General features: G+C 39.5%; 1 protein-coding gene across 1 annotated transcript in view; it reads left to right on the top strand.

The window, feature by feature from the left end:
- Nucleotides 1-4,001: 4,001 nt before the first annotated feature.
- The window catches only part of LOC112843615 (uncharacterized), a 38,520-nt gene continuing 21,643 nt past the window's right edge, over nucleotides 4,002-20,878 (top strand). The window contains exons 1-4 of the mRNA XM_025902631.1: nucleotides 4,002-4,190; nucleotides 5,188-5,508; nucleotides 6,050-6,237; nucleotides 6,768-7,073. Of these exons, the coding sequence (XP_025758416.1) occupies nucleotides 4,175-4,190; nucleotides 5,188-5,508; nucleotides 6,050-6,237; nucleotides 6,768-6,854 (612 nt within the window). The 5' untranslated portion in view covers nucleotides 4,002-4,174 and the 3' untranslated portion in view covers nucleotides 6,855-7,073. Of the gene's footprint in view, nucleotides 4,191-5,187; nucleotides 5,509-6,049; nucleotides 6,238-6,767 lie in introns of the transcript that reaches the window.

Raw genomic sequence — 20,878 nt, forward strand, 5'->3', positions numbered from 1 at the left:
TTGGGAAGATAGCTGTTATACTTGTTAACGATTCTGAATTGTACTTTGTGCTCGAGTTGCATCACTCAGTACTTCTCATTGACCTTGGACTTCACTGCTTGCGTTGCCCTACAGAAAGAAGTGTTTGTGTAAATGCTGACAGTCTGATGGATTATTACCCACCACCACTTTATAACATGGCAGGCCTTTTTGTTGTCTCCCTACACCATTCAGTTTCCTCTTAATTCTCTTTCAGGGATGGAAATTGAAGAGGAACTCACAAGCCTCCTGCCGACACTAGACAGAGAGAAAATAATCTGCATTGTAGAACATCTGACGGACGTTATTGGTGTACAACAAAAAAGTAAGTGTTTGTGGAGGCGGAAGATCTCAAACCCTTTCTCACACCAATTCAAATATGTAAACTACTTCTTGCATTTAAAGGAGGTTTGTGTAGGTTCTGTACAAATCATAGACTTGAGTCTATGATTTGAAGGTCACTCATAGACTCATATGTCACTGATTAGCTTTTTTTTCTCTTCACCATACTACACATGTACTTTGACAGTATAATATTGAAGAGCGTTTTGGGGCTCACATTGTCTGGTAGATACTTAACACGGAAAACATCAACAAAAGTAGACACTAAATCTAACACAATTAACCTTTCATTGGTAGTGGTACAACTAAGGGTTTGAAATTGTGACATACTGTAAAATATATTGACTCAAGCTCTTTTCAATGCAAGACCTTGAGTTTGTAGTTCTTTTGCAGTCCTGGGATTGCTTCTTTTCATCTTCAGACAAGGTCCCCAAAGCTGCCTTGCCGTTACTACTCAATCCTAATTGAAGGGTTCATATTTTAGTGAGGACATATTTGTTGACATAGTAGCTTTTTAAGGTAGCTTTTCCAATGATCTTTATTTATTTATTTTCTTAGATGGCAACAGACCAGAGAACCTGAATGACACCATTACTCTGGAGCCTTGCCCTGCTGCATCAGCTGAAACATCAAGCCATCCACCTCACCCCTCCTCCTCCACGTCCACCACTATGTACAACCAATACTCCAGCTCTTGGGTCTCACACTTACAGATTCCTTGGGAAAGATTTCCACTCTGACTGTCGCATGCAATCACAAGAGGAGACAGAGCTCATCCAGAGGACAGGAGAAGTATGGTTAGAATTGTTGTGGAGGCCATGCAAGTTCACTGCAGGAACGCTAAACGTGCATCTTGTGAAGAAGTTGCTAAAATCATTGTAAACAGATACCCTCAAACATTTGCAGATTTTACTGAAAAGGGAGAAAGACTGGGTTGTGGACATTATTCACTACTAAGAAGCATCAAATCTAGAGTTGAACATGTTAATCGAGATAATACAACACATAGACTTCGTCAAACAAAGAGAACCAGGAATGAGGAAGATTGCAGTCCCAACAGTAATGCAACCTCACCTAAAAAAGTTAGATGCCTTGTTGATAGCTATAGCTGTATAAATTGGCAACCAGTTGAACTTCCTGAGGGGGAAACGCCGGCTTCTTTAGAGGAAAAGAAACACATCCTGTTAACAATTTTTAATTCACAAGGACCTGGAGCTGTGGAGAGACCTGATGTGGATGACTTCATGTGCCTCACATATATTTCTCAGCAGCAGCTTATCAACAGTTGTCCCTCACTTTCAGTAGCTGAAATTCAGGAGCAGTGGCCATTCTTGTTTACTCGGAAAGGTCTTTCGAACCACTTTTACAAACTCACAGGCATCGATATCAGTGAGCGCTTAGGTCAGGCCCTCATAACCAAAGGCAGAAGGATTATTAACTATTTCTCCAGCCAGAAGCTCAAATGGAACCTTGGTATAAGGACACTCATCCAGCAGATAGAAAGTGAGGGAGTTTTGACCAACAACAAGGTTGGCACAGCAGCCATACTTCTCATGATGAAGTGTTACAAGGAAGATGAAGACTCCCTCTTTGTCTTAGCAGATGTAAGCTTTTTTCATACAGCTCTATGTTTAATGCTGTTGCTTGCTGTCCTGTTTTGTTTTTTGTTACATAAAATGTCCTGGTCCTTTTTCTGGCAGGAAACATCTACCAGGATGTCCCTTGAAGCAGAGAGCAACCTGCCAATCACCCCAAGGCTGATTATGCTTGGTAAGAAGTCATTTATGAAATAGAGCTGATTAGACCATATTAAAATTTCTGTTTGGCACAGGAGCTTTTCGTGGACACAGGTATCCAGTCTCTGTTTTGTTAGCTCAAATTTCTGTAATTTCCTTTATAAACCAAGGTTGTTGGACATGTGTCTCAGTGAATCCAGCAAGGTAACAATATCAAATTTCACATTACATATTACTGATCAACATAGTAGTCTAGCTACACCAACAGCAGAAATACTGAAGTCAATACTGTAAAGTTTAACAGCAGCACAAACTATAAGCTCCAAAATAACCATACAGTTGATTCATCTCCGGTAATTTAATTGGGCTGACTCTTTGTTAGGTGTGTTTAATGTGCAGAATAATTCCCAATTATGTACAATTCTAATATGTTAAAACGGACTTATGTACATAAGGCCATTAATAATTAACTGTACGTAGCTATTTGCTTTTTGATTATCTAGACAGTGTGAAGAAGTGAAGTATTGAAATTATTTTATGTTGCATAATGACAACATGTTGCCCCTATACATACAGGACAAAGTTCAATGACCGCCACCTGCTGGATGGTGAGTGCAGAGGGACGTGTAATTGTTGAGCTGGACAAAGAGAACACCTTTGCTGATGCGATGTCAGTCTTCTTTGGTTCATTCTATGTATTGAACCTGGAATACCAGGAGTCAGCGTGTGCAACATTGGAACTAATTCAGAGGTATGTTTGAACAGTCAGCTAATAGTGATAGATGATGAATAAATTATCCCTAAGTAACTCATTATTTCAAATCACAACTCAATGTTACTGTATGTTACTGTTTATTGTGGCATGTTTTAAGGTTTTTTGTAAGGATAAACCCTGAAGAGGGAACAAAATGTACCTCCAAGGTTGGGACAAGCAGAAAGACTGGGACCACTGTGAAGCGAAAGGTTGTTCACATTAACCCTCATGTCACAACTTTCCTCCAGTGGCTTACTGAATTTGAGTGGAGAACTTCAAATTAGGTAACTGTTTTTGCCATTTATAGTGAATTTCTTGTATAATTTAAGTGACCAATGTGTTGTTACCTGTGTCTCCACAGATGATCCATGACCCATGGACATTTACACAAGACGAACAACAATGGAGACAAGCTCTCTCGCCATCTTGCAAGACGCTGTCTCTGTCCAATAGGTTTTTTTGAGTGCAACAGTTTTGATTTTTTTTCCCTTCTTTTACCCGTTTGTTAAAAATTATTTCAGCTACTTACACTTTAGTTGTCACATGTATTGGCTCACCCTACAAATCAATGAACTCAGTCCACAAAGCAAGGTCAGGGTTCAGTGCAGGTCAGTCAAGTTCCTTCACACCACACACACTCATCCATGTCCTTGTGGACCCTGCTTTGTGCATTGATTTGGTAGTGTGAGCCAGTATTTTGGATAAAGTGTATATACAGGCAGAAGTGTGGGGCTTGATATTATATTCATTACAATTCAGTTTATTTATATGGTGCCAACAAAATGAATGCCAAGGCACTTCACATTGTAGGTTTAAGACCCTACAAAATATAACTGAGAAAACCCAACACTTGAGCATATGCTGTCTGCCATGATATGGATATGACATAATATCATTATTGTTTGTATAACCATCTGAGAAAATAATGGATTACATGGTTTAGTAAAAACAAGTGCTTCCTCAATGAAAATATGTTTTCAGTTCTTTTCAGTTTTGATTTTGGAAATGTGTATTTCATCAGGGAAAAATCAGAACAGAAATAAAAAGTGGTGTAAAGCACATGAATTATTTTGTGTGTGTGTGTGTGTGTGTGTGTGTGTGTGTGTATCTATCTATCTATCTTGATCAATCGATCTTTAGTGGGTATATATATGTTTTTATATAAATATAAATAAATAAATGATACCTTTTTTTTGGAACCCTCCAGTCTCTTACAGTATGTTACTGTTTCCTTAAATTACGGTAAATTACGACGTGTTAAACAGTAAATGACCGCCTGTAGGAACACGGTATCCTCTAGCAGAGATTAATATTTTTGGTACTGATGATGCGTGATAACGGTAAGTTACTGGTTAATATATTGCAGTTTATTACCTTGTAGCGGGCTTACAGTGACATGCCGTGAATAAACGGTAGTATACCAATTTCTTAATCACAGTATAATGTTACTTTGTTGACGTAATTTACGACATAACGACATAACGGTATCTCACTGGCGACAGTGACGCCAGTGAGATACCGTAAAAAAAAGCTACGGTGCGTTACCATAATTTGTCTAAGAGTATTATACCACAGCAGCAAAAAACGGTATCATCCTGCACAACGGTAAGCTACCGTAATACGGCGTCACGGTATGACACTGGCAACAGTGACGCCAGTATGTTACCGTAAAGTGGCGATGAAAAGTCTAACAGTGTGTGCTGCACAATAATATTTAATAGTTAGTATTTACTGTTATATCCACATAGATCATCGTGATGATGTTGTTTATTATATTGCTCTCTTTTTTTGCTTGTTTTCTCTTTTTTCTTTCTCAACAGGTGATCCATGTGATTGATATATGTATTTTTTGTCTGTTTGTTTTGTTTGTTTTTGTTTTTTGCCCTTTATCACCGTTCCTCTTCCCTGCTGTTTTTCTTTCCCTCTTTCTTTCTCCGTTTTCTTTCCCCCAGTCATGTCTGTCCCGTGTGTAGCAAGTGAAAATAAAATAACATAAACAATAAAAACAAAGGTCAATCAAATGGACCTTTGGTCAATTTGGTAAAATAAATCCGTTGGGCATCTTTCTTTGCCTTTAGACAATAATTCTGATGGCAAAAGAACCAAACAGGACAGCTGAAAAAAGAAATAAAATAAAAAAAATAAAATAAAATAAAAAGAAGTTTGTTACTTTTTTTATGTGTGGATACCAGGCTCATTTTCTAGCTCCGAGTCCTGAAAAATGCTTCAAAAAATAAGACAAATGAAAAAAAACATTCAAACTCACCCCTGTGTACTTCCAGGACCTGTAACTCTGCCCTTTAAGTTCATAGTAACGACTGTTCTTCTATTTCACAGATCTGGATAAAAACATTGGTCTTTATCACACAGAAATGAAGGAAGACAACATCACATTAGTATGTGCCTATACTGGGTATGGACACAGGAAGTTCTTTTGTAAGAATGAGTGTAAGAATGAAGGGGAGATCCTCATTGACACAACTAATAACAAATCTGAGAGTGGCAGATACAGCATTGAACACAGACCAGGATCCATGTATGCACTGTATGCAACCATCACACAGCTGACCAAGTCAGACACAGGACGGTACATCTGTGGTTATGGAAACCCTCTGTCTCCTGATTCATACGAGAGTGAATATGTTCTTGTCATTGATGGTAAGTTTCTTTTGAAAATAGTAAAAACTTTTTGCATATTCCATGTGCCTTAAAATACTACTAATAATAATAGAAGATCACTACTTGGAAAGTAAAGTAAACACAATCAGAACAACAATAAATAAAATCATGAAACTTTTGGTGATTTTGAGGTGAGATTCTTGTTACTGCCCGAGATCAGCTGATACACTGAGTGAGAGATCATTAGACCTTTCTAACATCAGAGGGTTTGACAAACAAACAAACAAAAAAATGTCCATGTTTTTGTTGCTGAAGATTTCCCAGTTTAATGTCTAACAGCAAAACCTTATCCATCAGCTGATTTAACAAGACTGCAACTGAACCTGACTTTGTGGTCTATCTATTTCACTATGCACAAAATGCTGCATTTAGTTTTTCATAAATGTTTGTATTAACCTGTATGATAACATGATGTAAATTAGGCTGCATTTGCCTTTATCATCATTGATTTAATAATCATATGCTTTGTGTTTGTTGTACACTGCTTCAAACACACCTGCTTCCGTGCCACAAACAACAGCAACAACACAGAGTGAAAGTGTCACTCCAGGAGTCTCTACACATTGTCCTGACTCCTCCTGGCTTCTGGTTGTGCGTGCGTCCTTGGATGGTGTTTTGCTGATGGCTGTTTTCCTCATGCTCTTCTACATTAGTAAGACAAGGAGGAACTTTGGACTGAACACCAGAGAAAATGACACAAACATGGAGGTGAGTTTGTGTCACTTGTTTTCTGTCTGTTGTTGCAGGTTTCAGTGAGTGTTGTTTATTCATGCTGTCAGTGTGACTTTCTCAGTGAAATTTAGTAAAAAGAGGTGATGTTACCTGTTATTAAAGTTTCCTTAATAATACCGTCTTCACCAGCAGAAGGAAGTGAAGACAAAGTGAACAATTTTTATACCAGACAGAAGCATTTTCTATAGTTATGTAGATCTAAGAGCATACAACATATTTTACTGTCTGTCTGAGGTTATTCCACAACATCAACATTTCAGGGTGTCATATCTAAAAGTGTGAAAGCACCTTTAGGCCTGTTTCCTGACACTATAGTACATGTATGCTGCTCTGAAACTTCTTATGATTTTTATATTGTTAAATCTGTTTTTGTTTTTTTATTACTCTGGAAAAGAACTCTGTGTTTCTTAGTTTTAAAGTTCAAAGTGCATAAAACTGTGATGTTACATGAGGTTATTTAAAATCTGTTGTGCATCTCAGGTTTATTGTTGGTGTTTTATTTTCAGTTATCTGTCGGGTATGAGAACTTTGATCCAACCTCCAAACACGAAGAGTCCAAAAGCACCAGGACCAAACCTACTCTGCATTATTAAAGACCAAAATCTAAAAAGTAAAAATTAATTTTGGCCATCTACTCTCTGAGGTTATCTTCTCTTCCACGCCGGCTTTTTGTTGATATTTTTGGACATATTTCTGAGATTTCAATAAAAGCTCTGGATACGAGGATCGCCTCCTATATTATTTGCTTCACTATGCTTTAATGTGTTCCTGTTATATAAATGCTTATATGTATTGGCATAGTTAATTGCAGAGGTGGGAAGTAACAAAGTACAAATACTTCATTATGGTCCTTAAGTACAATTTTCAGGTATCTGTATTTTACTTAAGTAGTTTCTTTTCTTATTACTTTTTGCTTTTACTCCTTACATTTTTAAACAAATATATGTACTTTCTACTTCTTACATTTTCAAAATAGACTAGTTACTTTAGGCTTAATGCATTTGAGGGGAGTTATTATTTCATTAATGAGAGCCTTTAAACATCCAACTTAAGTAAGAGAGTCTCAAGAGTTGAACTAGGACTTAAACCAGCAACCTTTGAGTTATTGCTCTGAGTTGTGCCCTAACCCTCTAAATTTAACTATTAAATATTTTAATCAATTGACATCTCCAGTTTTTACTTCTGAGTCTACAGTGGAAGAAATAATCTGTTCCCCTTTCCTTATCAGTTGAACCAGGGCGCCACCTTGTGATAAAAATAGAACATTTCTTCACCCCTGAACATTTTAAAACATGAAATATGTTCAGAGCAAATTATAGTGTGGGGTTTTACCTTACCAAATTATTATGTCTGAGAAACCTTTTGATTGTTTTTCCTCTTATCAGATTTCTAATCAGTTTGATGTTTTCTGGGATTTTCATGCGTGACTTTGAACCAGAATTTTAATTTATTATAACTATTTCCTGTAAAACAGCCACACTGACAAATTGCAGCTCAGTGCTAATCTCCAGGTTGCCTCATTTTTTAAGAGCTCAGAGAACATGCTAATTGTTTGACTTCAAATGGCCCCTAGAATACCTCCAAATTAGTTAAAAAGTGGCTTAAGGACAACAAAGTCAAGATATTGGAGTGGGCGTCACAAAGCCCTCATCTAATTTATTCTTATTCTGGTTATCAGCTCTGTGCTTTGGATCCTACACTCTTGGTGGCGCTGTCACTTGGTGTTCGCTCTCTCTGCGGTTGAGTCTCACTTCCTGTTCCTGCTCAAATACTCAGTGGTGTTTTTGAGTAGCTTATCTGCTTAGCAATTTAATTAAAAACTTTTAAATACATTCTTTTTTTTAATAGTATAATCTTCACGTGCTTCATCCGAAGCACACTCTCTGTGCACTCACTACCTAACTTATAGCCAAAGTATTCACTCACTGTGTTTTTACTGTTTCGCTAGCTTAGCTTAGCTCGTAGCCAACTCGCTAGCAGCATGGCCTCTTCACCTGTCCCTCCTGCACTTTCCTGCTCATTGTGTCAGATGTTTAGTTGCTCCTCGGCCTCATTTAGCAGTAATGATACTTGTAACAAATGTAGCATATTTGCAGCTCTGGAGGCCAGGATTACTGAATGGGAGACTTGGCTTCGCGCCCTTCATTCACCCATATCAAAAATCAATATTGAATCGGTGTGTAACAATGTCGGACTCTGTAGTTTTCTCTGGTCCCCTCCCCAATCAGACCAGGAGGGACATGTTTAGCCGCATGTTCTCCTTAAATTGCTGGCTGTTTGAGTGGTGTCCAAAAAATGATGTGGGCTTCATAGATAATTGGCAAACCTTCTGGCGGAAACCTGGTCTTGTTAGGAGGGACGGCATCCATCCCACTTTGGATGGAGCAGCTCTCATTTCCAGAAATATGGACAAATGTATTAAACCCCCCAAAATATGACTATCCAGAGATGGGACCAGGAAGCAAAGTTGCAGTCTTACACACATCTCTCCATAGAGACTGTGTCAGCTCCCAAACAGACAAAAAACAAACTAAAAACCAGCAATAAACAACTTAAACATAAAAAATCACAAAGAAAGAACAATACAGTATCCACATCTGAACCAAAGAGTAAAACAGTGAAATGTGGATTATTAAATATTAGGTCTCTCTCCTCCAAGTCTCTGTTAGTACATGACTTAATAATTGATCAACAAATCGATTTACTCTGCCTTACAGAAACCTGGTTGCAGCAGGATGAGTATGTTAGTTTAAATGAATCAACACCCCCGAGTCATTCTAACTACCAGAAACCTCGAAGCACAGGCCGAGGGGGCGGTGTGGCAGCAATTTTTCACACCAGTCTATTAATTAACGAAAGACCAAGACAGACTTTTAATTCATTTGAAAGCCTGATGCTTAGCCTCGTCCACCCCAGCTGTAAAACTCAGAAACCAGTCTTACTTGTTATCATATATCGTCCACCTGGGCCTTACACAGAGTTTCTCTCTGATTTCTCAGACTTTTTATCTGATTTAGTGCTCAGCTCAGATAAAATAATTATTGTGGGTAATTTTAACATCCATGCAGATGCTAAAAATGACTCAACACAGCATTTAATCTGTTATTAGACTCAATTGGCTTTTCTCAAAATGTAAAAGAACCCACCCACCACTTTAATCACACTCTAGATCTTGTTTTAACATATGGCATAGAAACTGAAGATTTAACAGTGTTTCCTGAAAACCCTCTGCTGTCTGATCATTTCCTGATAACATTTACATTTACAATAATTGATTACACAGCAGTGGAGAGTAGACTTTATCAAAGTAGATGTCTTTCTGAAAGTGCTGTAACTAAGTTTAAGAATATAATCCACCCACTGTTATCATCTTCAATGCCCTGTACCAACATAGAGCAGAGCAGCTACCTGAACGCTACTCCAACAGAGGTCGATTATCTTGTTAATAATTTTACCTCCTCGCTACGTACGACTCTGGATACTGTAGCTCCTGTGAAAACTAAGGTCTCAAATCCAAAGTCCCTGACTCCGTGGTATAATTCTCAAACACGTAGCCTAAAGCAGATAACTCGTAAGCTGGAGAGGAAATGACGTGTCACAAATTTAGAAGATCATCATTTAGCCTGGAGAAATAGTTTGCTGCTCTATAAGAAAGCCCTCCGCAAAGCCAGAACATCTTACTATTCGTCACTGATTGAAGAAAATAAGAACAACCCCAGGTTTCTCTTCAGCACTGTAGCCAGGCTGACAAAAAGTCAGAGCTCTACTGAGCCAACAATCCCTTTAACGTTAACTAGTAATGACTTCATGAACTTCTTCACAAATAAAATTTTAATCATTAGAGAAAGAATGACCAATAATCATCCCACAGATGTAATATTATCTACAGCTACTTTTAGTACCATTGATATTCATTTAGACTCTTTTTCTCTAATTGATCTTTCAGAGTTAACTAATGTACCACAGGCCTTCAAGCTGGCTGCAGTTAAACCTTTGCTTAAAAAGCCATCTCTAGACCCAGCAGTCTTAGCTAATTATAGGCCAATCTCCAACCTTCCTTTCATATCAAAAATCCTTGAAAGAGTAGTTGTCAAACAGCTAACAGATCATCTGCAGAGGAATGGCTTATTTTAAGTTTCAGTCAAGTTTCAGAGCCCATCACAGCACAGAAACAGCTTTAGTGAAGGTTACAAATGATCAGTGGACTCGTCTCTGTGTTGACATGATTTAGCATTTAAACACAGAGTGTTATTCTTCCTTCAGCCTGAAGATCAAAGAATTGGGGTATTTAACAGTTTGGTGCCGTGACCTGGATCTTTGGTGTGCTGAGGAAGGCAGATTTGGCCTGTGGTGAGATCGTGGGGCGAGGCGAACAAAGGACCGATCCAAAAGAATACAAAGGTAAGCACCACCTGTTAAAAAAATCGAATTTTGCATATTGGAAATATATTGGAAATTCTAAATTAATCTGTTCGCTAAATTAGCGGTATTTTGACACTAAATTCTGTCGGTGTCTGGTTTTCAGCGCGGGAAACTTTAAAAAACATTCTAAGTTGAGGCTGGATTCTAGTGTGTGACACAGGAACTGGCTCTAGCACCAGAAACTTTAAAATATTCTAAATTGAAGCTAGAGTTGCAGCATCTTCCACATTAAATTCCACATTTAATTTAGTCTATGACTAGCTCTTGAGGCAAGAAACTGTGAAAATTTCTAAGTTATTGCTGAAAGTTTCGGTGTATGAAATAGAGACTGGCTTTTGGCGCAGAAACACTTTAAATTATTTCCAAGTTGAGCCCGGAAGTTTCTGTGTGTGTTTCTGTGTGTGAGAGATGTTCTCTGTGTATCTCAGTGTGTGAAATATAAACATGGTGACAGTGACGGTAATTGTGTGAATAAGAGGCCATTAGATCGAAGAGACTTTTGCTAACATTATCAGGTTAAATTCAATTCAATTCAATTTTATTCATACAGCGCCAAATCACAACAACAGTCGCCTCAAGGTGCTTTATATTGTACAGCAGATTCTACAATAATACATACAGAGAAAAACCCAACAATCATATGACCCCCTATGAGCAAGCACTTTGGCGACAGTGGGAAGGAAAAACTCCCTTTTAACAGGAAGAAACCTCAGGCAGAACCAGGCTCAGGGAGGGGCGGGGCCATCTGCTGCGACCGATTGGGGTGAGAGAAGGAAGACAGGATAAAGACATGCTGTGGAAGAGAAACAGAGATTAATAACAGATATGATTCGATGCAGAGAGGTCTATTAACACATAGTGAGTGAGAAAGGAGACTGGAAAGGAAAAACTCGATGCATCATGGGAATCCCCCGGCAGCCTACGTCTATTGCAGCATAACTAAGGGAGGATTCAGGGTCACCTGGTCCAGCCCTAACTATATGCTTTAGCAAAAAGGAAAGTTTTAGGCCTAATCTTAAAAGTAGAGATAGTGTCTGTCTCCCGAATCCAAACTGGAAGTTGGTTCCACAGAAGAGGGGCCTGAAAACTGAAGGCTTTGCCTCCCATTCTACTTTTAAATACTCTAGGAACAACAAGTAAGCCTGCAGAGCGAGAGCAAAGTGCTCTAATAGGGTGATATGGTACTACAAGGTCATTAAGATACGATGGGGCCTGATTATTTAAGACCTTGTATGTGAGGAGCAGGATTCAATTCTGGATTTATCAGGAAGCCAATGAAGGGAAGTGTTACAGAATTGTGGATCAATATGATTGTCATTTTGCAAGATGATTAGATCTTTAGCATGAATGCTCACCTCTGTTTTCTACACAAACATACATACACATATCACTGATCACATCACATGCTCATAGACACACACACATCACATGTTCACTGTTGCAGACACACGAGACACATGTTCACATGTGAGTGTTTTATCTGTTGCACGATTAATGAGATGTTTGTGTAAACACAGAGTTAATAAAAGGCTGCAGGGGAGGCTGGTTTTTTGGAGTTGTCTGGGATCAGGTGAGGAGCTTGCACCTCCAAGACCCTGGTCCGATCGGCTCCCTTGCAATTTAAAATGGATCAAGCTCTGTCTTGCTTTGTTCATGGGATTAAGTCTGTAAAACAGCAGGGCCTGTGAAGCACAGACTCAACAGGAAGCCAATACAGGAGAAATGTTGGAGGTATACCTATGCGAATACCATAAACCCTCTAAACTTATTACAGAAGAAAATGATACGAATGATTCATAATGCTAAATATAGAGAACATACAAATAAATTGTTTATAAAATCAAAATTATTGAAATTTGGAGATTTAGTGAAACTACGGACACTATTATGTTTAAGGCTAAAAATAATACTTTGCCTTTCAAGTTACAAAGTTTATTTTCAATGTGTTCGGAGGGAGAAGACAGGAGAAGGAAATTTTATTTTAAGGTTCAGCTAGATATCACTACACAAAGATTAATGAGTCCAACGGTTAGGGGTATACGACTGTGCTGAACTCTCTTCATTATAATCTAAAGAATTGTACAAATTTACATTGTTTTAAAAAGTGTTACATGTCTAAAATGATAATTGAATATGAAGAATATGAACGAAATTGGAGTTAATTGAAGGATTTTTTTTCCTCTCTCCCGCTTTCTCTCGCCTTATTTTATTCTATTTATTTATTTGTTCTCCTTGTTATTATGTGAAGTGGTCTGTTGCTGATTGTAAATTTGTTGTTTGGTCTGTTTCTTCGTCCTGCTCCTTTTCACGCATGGTTGGAGTGTTATACCAAGAGAAAGCATGGTCTGTGTGTATGAAACTGTTGACACTGTTAAACCAAGTGTGAAATAAATAAAAATGAAAACGAAACATTCTCTCTCTTTCTAGTCCCTGTCAGTACTCTTGCTGCAGCATTTTGGATTAACTGAAGGCTTTTCAGGGAGTTTTTAGGACTTCCTGATAATAAAGAATTACAGTAGTCCAGCCTGGAAATAATAAATTCATGAACTAGTTTTTCAGCGTCACTCTGAGACAGGATATTTCTAATTTTAGAGATGTTGCGCAAATGGAAGAAAGCAGTCTTACATATTTATTTAATATGTGCACTGAAGGACATGTCTTCGTCATAAATGACTCCAAGGTTCCTCACAGTGTTACTGGAGGCCAAGGTAATGCCATCCAGAGTAAGAATCTGGTTAGATACCATATTTCTAAGATTTTCAGGGCCGAGTACAATAACCTCAGTTTATCTGAATTAAGAAGCAGAAAGTTAGCGGCCATCCAGGTCTTTATGTCTTTAAGACATTCCTGTAGTTTAACTAAATGGTGTGTGTTACCTGGCTTCATGGATAGATAGAGCTGCGTGTCATCTGCATAGCAGTGAAAGTGTATACTATGTCTTCTAATGATGCTGCCTAACGGAAGCATGTATAATGTAAACAGAATTGGTCCTAGCACTGAATCCTGTGGAACACCATAATTGACCATAGTGTGTGAAGAGGACTCTCCATTTACATGAACAAATTGGAGTCTATTAGATAGACATAATACAAACCACTGCAGCGCAGTACCTGTAATACCTACAGTGTGCTCAAATAGAATATTATGGTCAACAGTATCAAATGCTGCACTGAGGTCTAGCAGGACAAGCACAGAGACGAGTCCACTGTCAGAGGCCATAAGAAGATCATTTGTAACCTTCACTAAAGCTGTTTCTGTGCTGTGATGAGCTCTGAAACCTGACTGAAACTCTTCAAATAAGCCATTCCTCTGCAGATGATCTGTTAGCTGTTTTACAACTACACTTTCAAGGATTTTCGAAATGAAAGGAAGGTTGGAGATTGGCCTATAATTAGCTAAGACAGCTGGGTCTAGAGATAGCTTTTTAAGTAAAGGTTTAACCACTGCCAGCTTGAAGGCCTGTGGTACATCATAGCTGATTACTAGAGATAGGTTGATCAGATTTAAGATTGAAGCATTAATTAATGACAGGAAAACTTTTAGATGCCTTCTTTTTCATAGTATAATCTTTACTCACTACCTAATGTCTGAGAACAGAATCTCCAATTACCCAATTACCGTTTGACCCCCGGTGGGTGTGTCGCCGAGTGGGGAAAAACGGGGTTAGACACATGAACAGGTTGGTGGTGTATCTGGAGCTTCTGTTTAAGACTATGCTTCCTCCTCACCGTCACCCAGCTGCCCTCTTTCAGCTAGCAGGGCCTAAGCTATCTTCGGCTGCACCAGCTACGGGTGTATCAAGGGTGCAAAGCCGAGTCTCCCATTCAGTAATCCTGGCCTCCAGAGCTGCAAATATCCTAGATTTGTTACAAGTATCATTACTGCTAAAGGAGGCCGAGGAGTAACTAAACATCTGACACAATGAGCAGGAAAGTGCAGGAGGGACAGGTAAAGAGGCCATGCTGCTAGCGAGTTGGCTATGAGCTAAGCTAAGCTAGCAAAACAGTAGAGACACAGTGAGTGAATACTTTGGCTATAAATTAGGTAGTGAGTACACAGAGAGTGTGCTTCGGATGAAGCATGTTAAGATTATACTATGAAAAAGAAGGTATCTAAAAGTTTTTAATTAAATTGCTATGCAGATAAGCTACTCAAAAACACCACAGGAAGTGATACTCTACCGCAGAGAGAGCGAACACCAAGTGACAGCGCCACCAAGAGAGGGCATCTGCTGAGACAGGAGAAGAGACACATGGACACACCTAGTGACGTCTAGTGGGTCTAGTGAATTTCACCCAAAACACCTTTTATTAAATTAAATATTTCATTTTGCATCTCAATCTCCTACCTGTGTGATCTGAGTCTGTGTGCATTCATGTGTGTGTTCGCTGCGTGGTGACGTAGGCGCGTGCATGTGTGCCCCGGTCACAGCTCCTTTCAGTCACTGCCACGTTGCTCTCAGCTAATTAAAGTTTGTTCAGACCCCAAGCTGCAATGTGAATACAGCCAAACTGCTGCGTTTTTGTTTGTCATTAAGAGACTCATTCGGGATAGGTTTTGTGGAGGGCGGACTTCGCTAATATACGTTTTTAATGAGTTTTAGCCGAGAACGCAGCTGTAATGTTAGCATGCTAAGTTAGCCTGATCGCTAGCGGCTTGTGAGCGTATTTGCTGCAGTTTTTTTTAACAGCGTGCACTCTTTTTTCCTTTGTCAGGAGAGGTGTACTGGCAGGCGCGTGACACACACAGATCAGACCCGTATTTCTGTGTTGCAGGTATGGAGATGTTCTCATGTTTTGGAGATGCAGTCTTTCATTCATTATTTTTATGGTACAGTGTTGTATTGCCTGTTGTATGGCGGTTATCAATATGATTGTACTGAAGTATAATGTTTGAACTATAAGCACTAGAATATTGGGTCCTGGTTATTAAATTGTATTTGTCTGATTGTTTGTTTTTGAATTATTTTGTTTATTGTTCTTATGAGTTATTTTTGATGATTTTTCAGTGACATTATTTATTTTGTGCTTTTTGTTCTTGAGAGCTTAAGTTAATGTTTCAAAACAATTTGTTGTATTTGATTTATTATATTATTGTAGTGTTAGTGAAGCTGCAAACAAACGGCTCCTTTCAGCATGGCCGGAGGAGAGGTGTACTGGCAGGCGTGTGACACACACAGATCAGACCCTTATTTCTGTGTTGCAGATGTGCAGTAAAGAGCCAAAGACCCAGTGCTGTCTCCTGCCTCTTACTTTCACGCCAGAACACAACGCAATGACAGGCGTAACACATGAACGGGTTACATGTGCCTGCCTCCTGGCGAGTGTGTTTAAAAAGAAAAAAGAGAAAATAGGGTAATTCGAAGCCACATAGAGATAGTCAGGCTTAATTGGCCAAAATTCTCTGTGGTGTAAGGAGTGAAAGGTGAGTAGTGGTAGAGGAGTATGTTGGAATTGAAACCTGAAGTGGAGAAAGGAGAAATGGAAGGAAAGCAGAAAACTATTAAGAAGCAGAGAGAGGAATGTGTTGTGTGACTGGTGTGCAGTTTGCGCTGTAAAGATGGGGGTGTTGCCTGCTTACCTGTTATTTGATTCTTTTGAACCGGCTCTTTGAACCGGTTCCTTTGGTTTGATTCTTTTAAAACAACGCTTTGAAGCAGTTCCTGTCGCCATAAACCAGCTCTTGTAAGCTCTTGTGAGTTTAAACATGATCTTAAGAATTTAAACATGTACCTGTGTTGTCCTGTCAACTTGGTGGGCTATGAGTTGATTATATCATTAAAAAATGCAGAGGGCACATATGTACATTTAACAAACAAAGTCTATAAATCTCTGCATATGTAAATAATTTCTCTGCGTGGTAAGAGGGTGGAATTTCACACTCGGTGTGACACTGACTCACTGAAATTCAAGCTTTGATTAGGAGGAAAGTACAGTCACTCTGTCTCTGCACCAGGGCATGTTTAAACAGAGAATTTCACCATTCCCCTGTCCTGTATTGGACACGGCTAACCATTCAAACATGTTTTTCTATTGTCAGGCTTATATCCAGTATTATTGGCTAGACATTTAATGTGTAAATTAAACATAAATTGTATGTCCAGCCATGATGGCATAACAATCACACTGTCAGAATGTGACTATGTGACTTTTTTACAAACAACACGTAACTGCATGCATCCAGATACCTGTTTATGGCTGCTGAAGGCCTGAACTGAATTTTTTACTATGTATGTACACAGCCCTGAATGATAAACTAACTGTATAATGTCTTAAAGCTAATTCCTATACCACATTGTTTAGGAAGCATAAATTTTGCTGTGAATTTTTTGGCTGATCTTTGAGTTTTGCTTAGCACTAGCACTGATTTTATCAGTGTGGTTTGGGTTGTTTTCTGTCTCTAAGAGAGAGACGGTTTTATGCTTGGACATGTCTGGAACTGGCCTGAGTATTTGTTATTCACATTGTCTTGTTGGAAAATGTTAAATGTTACAGGGAGGAAAAGGTGTATACAATGTGAAAATATATTATGTTAAAACCAGTTTCACTTCTTTCACAGCAGCAGATTGTTATTGTGATTTACAGCAGCACCTGTGGAATCTGTCCATACAGGCCAGACATAGAGGACTCCACTGGCTAATTTTTTTTCTAACACAGGGCTACAGAAGAGAATTTCTGACATGATTTGAGAACTAATGTCACTAATCTTTTTCTTTTCTCCTAGTTTTGGTGAGTCCCTGTTGGGTTTGCGCTTCAGCAGGCCCGCTAGTTCAGATTATTCCCGTGAAGAAAGCAAGACAGAACAGGGATCGATCAGTTTTCACATGCTAGCAAGGGGAGCTGGACAGCAGCACTTCTGCCCTCGGTGTCAAACAACTCCAAAGAACCAGCTTCCCCTGCAGCCTTTTGTTCTGTGACACACAGTTTACACAAACACCCATTGTAAAATCCCCCTATGGTGCGTCATAAACCTAAGGCATTAAGTGTATGTGTGTATGCATGTGCGATCATGTGTATGTGCGAGCGTGTGTGTGTGTGTGCGTGTATGTGTGTGTGTATGTGCACGTGAGTGAGTGTGTGTGAATGTGGGTGTTTCTGTGTGACTTCCTGTTAAAGGGTCATCTTCCCTCACCTTGTATATGGCTTAATTCCTGTAATGGCCTAACCATACACAAACATAGGTGAGGCATAAATGGCAAGAAGTAAACATCCTCACTAAATAAGGACAGAAACAGAAGCTTCACATAGGATGTACCTGCAGTTAAACACTATAGCTAATTACCCATTCAACAGGCTGGGGAGGAGGATAGAAACAGAAGAATGTCTTTGATCATACAGTTTGAACCAAGGCTTACAAATTTAAGTACAATAATGGCAACATTTAACAATTTTACTCTAACAGTCCCTCCTGTGTGTCATTTTTATACTTAAATTTCCAGTTATACACCCCTTGTGTTTGACAGTTTCAGTGTAGGCATCATTTACACACAGCTCCCCATGTCATTCACTTCCTATCGCTGAAAAAGTTCACAGTTGATAAATGTGTTAGCAGTTATCCTGTTTCTCATTGAATCTCATACACAGTAAACTGCATCCTGCAAGTAAACAAATGAATGTAAACAGTCTGCTGTAAAAGAAGTAATACTGGTCTCAACACAGGATTTGTCTCACATTGTATGCTCATTTTCTCACTGTAATATTCACATTTTCCCAACAACATAGTGTAATAGCATAATCAACATATAGCCAGTAAACACAGTTTCCTTCACACTTAAACCCAGTAACCCTGTGGTAGAAAGAACATTAACCAGTGGTGTGTCCTGCTGTAAATCACATGATTAAACCCTCTGCTGTAGAAAAGTAATGTAGATGTCAGCGCTGCACAGGTGCATACACACTTTCTCACAGTGACCTCTGCATTGTGAGCAATACAAGGTCATGAATAACACACCGCTGGTAAATTCACAGACACAGAAAGTGGCTATTAAAAGGCTAAGTCAGCACGGCCCAAAGCTCATGCAACCCAGGATGTTGCTGTCACCTTTTGGCCCCTGTAAAAACATCCACCCTTTTGTCATTTCTGGGTGGAACAGGTGCAATCTTACATGTTGATGTCAAGTCAGTCAACTTTTATCAGCTTTTAGCAGTCCAGTCAGTGTTCCCCATTTTTTTATTCATTGTTGATAGTGGGATCTATTGTTGCATTTCGTTTCCACCATCAGCAATATGACGCCATTTCAAAAAGAAAAAGAATTTAGACTGAATTACCTCACTGAATCCTTTTAGACAGGGACTCGCTTTCTGATTGTCCCAAATAAGTGGCTTTCTGCAGAGCCCATTTAATGTGGAGAAGCTCACTTGCGATTGTTTTCCAACAACATGTTGTATAGTGCTTCCAGTTCAAAACATTCAGATCTGCTTAAATGACAGAGATATTATCAACAAAACTTTCAGTGCACTATGAAAGTGACAAATTAAAAAAGGAAAAAGGCCTGGTTAAGTCATGACACACGCTGTCTAAGATGCTGTCTGGTCTTGATGAGCTTCATTGTATGTGTGTATGTAGAGTTAGTAGGATTAATGCATTTTCTGTTTGTGTGTGTAATTTTTTTGTACCTCTCTCATTTTGTGGTCCGGACTCCTTTCAATTTTCCCACTTAAAGCAGTCATTTTCCTTTTTCCCACTTTTGCTAACCCAAATTTGATTTCCCACACTAAACAACAGCATTCATCTATGTTCTCACCTGCTCCTCTCACTCGTTCTCCTCTCCCACTTCAACAATCCAATGGATTTGTCTTGTGCATTCTCCCACTATCTCTTTCATTGCCATTCCACTCCAAATGTGGCAAATGTCAACTCCGACAGTCTTCTCAAAAGTCCTCTTCACACACAGTGAAGCTGCAGCTTGCTGGAAACGCATCTCCATTCAGTCAAGGTGATGGGTGTTCTTTCTCCCTGATGCCGTTTGCACACACTGCTGCTGCTTGCTGGGTCTCTCACTCAGGACACTGCTGCTGTCTCTTTTGAACTGCTTTCGTTGTCTTCAGGCAGAACTTCCTTGGAGCTCACTTTTCAAGATGAGGAACACAGAACTGAAGCTGTAAACACAATTCAGCCAAAAACTCGGCCTGAGTGTTTCTAATGATGTTTAACCTATAATTTTCTTCCAACTGCTGTATGCGGAAAATTGATCCAGGTCTGCTCTTCACCTGCAAGTGACACACTGAGAGACATTTTCATCATTCTAATCACTGCTTAAACAACACACATCTCCTCTCTCTGGTTTTTGAACTCTCCTTTCTTAAAAACAGAAAGTGAGATGTTATTTGTTTTAGGCTGAGAGACACCATATCATCATTATTTTTGTTTTCATCAACAACAACACAACTATTTTATTTCTTTTTTGTCCACTAGGGTAGATGGTGACCTGCAGTATCACCCTCAGCCCCATATGGAGACAATTCTCACACACACAGTGACGTCAGACATTCATCTGCTTTGTGCACAATTTCACTCCTTTCCTTTCTTCAATGATCTACATACTACTTGCTGCCCGGTGAATACGTTTCAATGTATTCTATCCCCTTTCCAAGGCAGACTTACTCACTTTATTCCCCATTACAAGACAACAATCAGCCACACTCACTCGTACGCGCATTCATTCACACTTTTTAGGCCTATGTGCTCTGTTGAAAGCTCTCTAACGCCCAATGGCGGAGAATTCAACCATCGCAAACTCTCCTAACGCCCCAAATGGTGGAGAATCCGAACCCTCCTCACAGCGGAGTAACCGAATCCTAGGTTGTCTTTAAAATCTCTCTACGCCCCCCCAAATGGTGGAGAAGCCTGCGTTCTCACACGTGGCTGGCGCGCTCCCGGACCCGCGTTTAACACACAGTCACAGTGACGCATAAGGCCCTCTCTCTTTACTTAATGTTGTGTTGCTTCTCGTTCACGGGGAGAGCCTCTGGATCCCGTCAATCGCCATCCAACCCGAGGGGAGGTCAGACGCTAACTCACCGGCCTGGTCTCGAATTCACATCCAGGACTCTCTTCACGCACCCCGGGCGCCATGGCTGTCGACAGACTTCGGCGGTCTTCGTCTCCCCCTCCTCGGTGGACACACACATGGGGAAACCATGTGTCAAAAGGGGGAGTCCACCATTAATATGAAACAATGTTTTCCAGGATGATT

Source organism: Oreochromis niloticus, linkage group LG3 (assembly GCF_001858045.2).
Source record: "Oreochromis niloticus isolate F11D_XX linkage group LG3, O_niloticus_UMD_NMBU, whole genome shotgun sequence".
NCBI lineage: Eukaryota > Metazoa > Chordata > Actinopteri > Cichliformes > Cichlidae > Oreochromis > Oreochromis niloticus.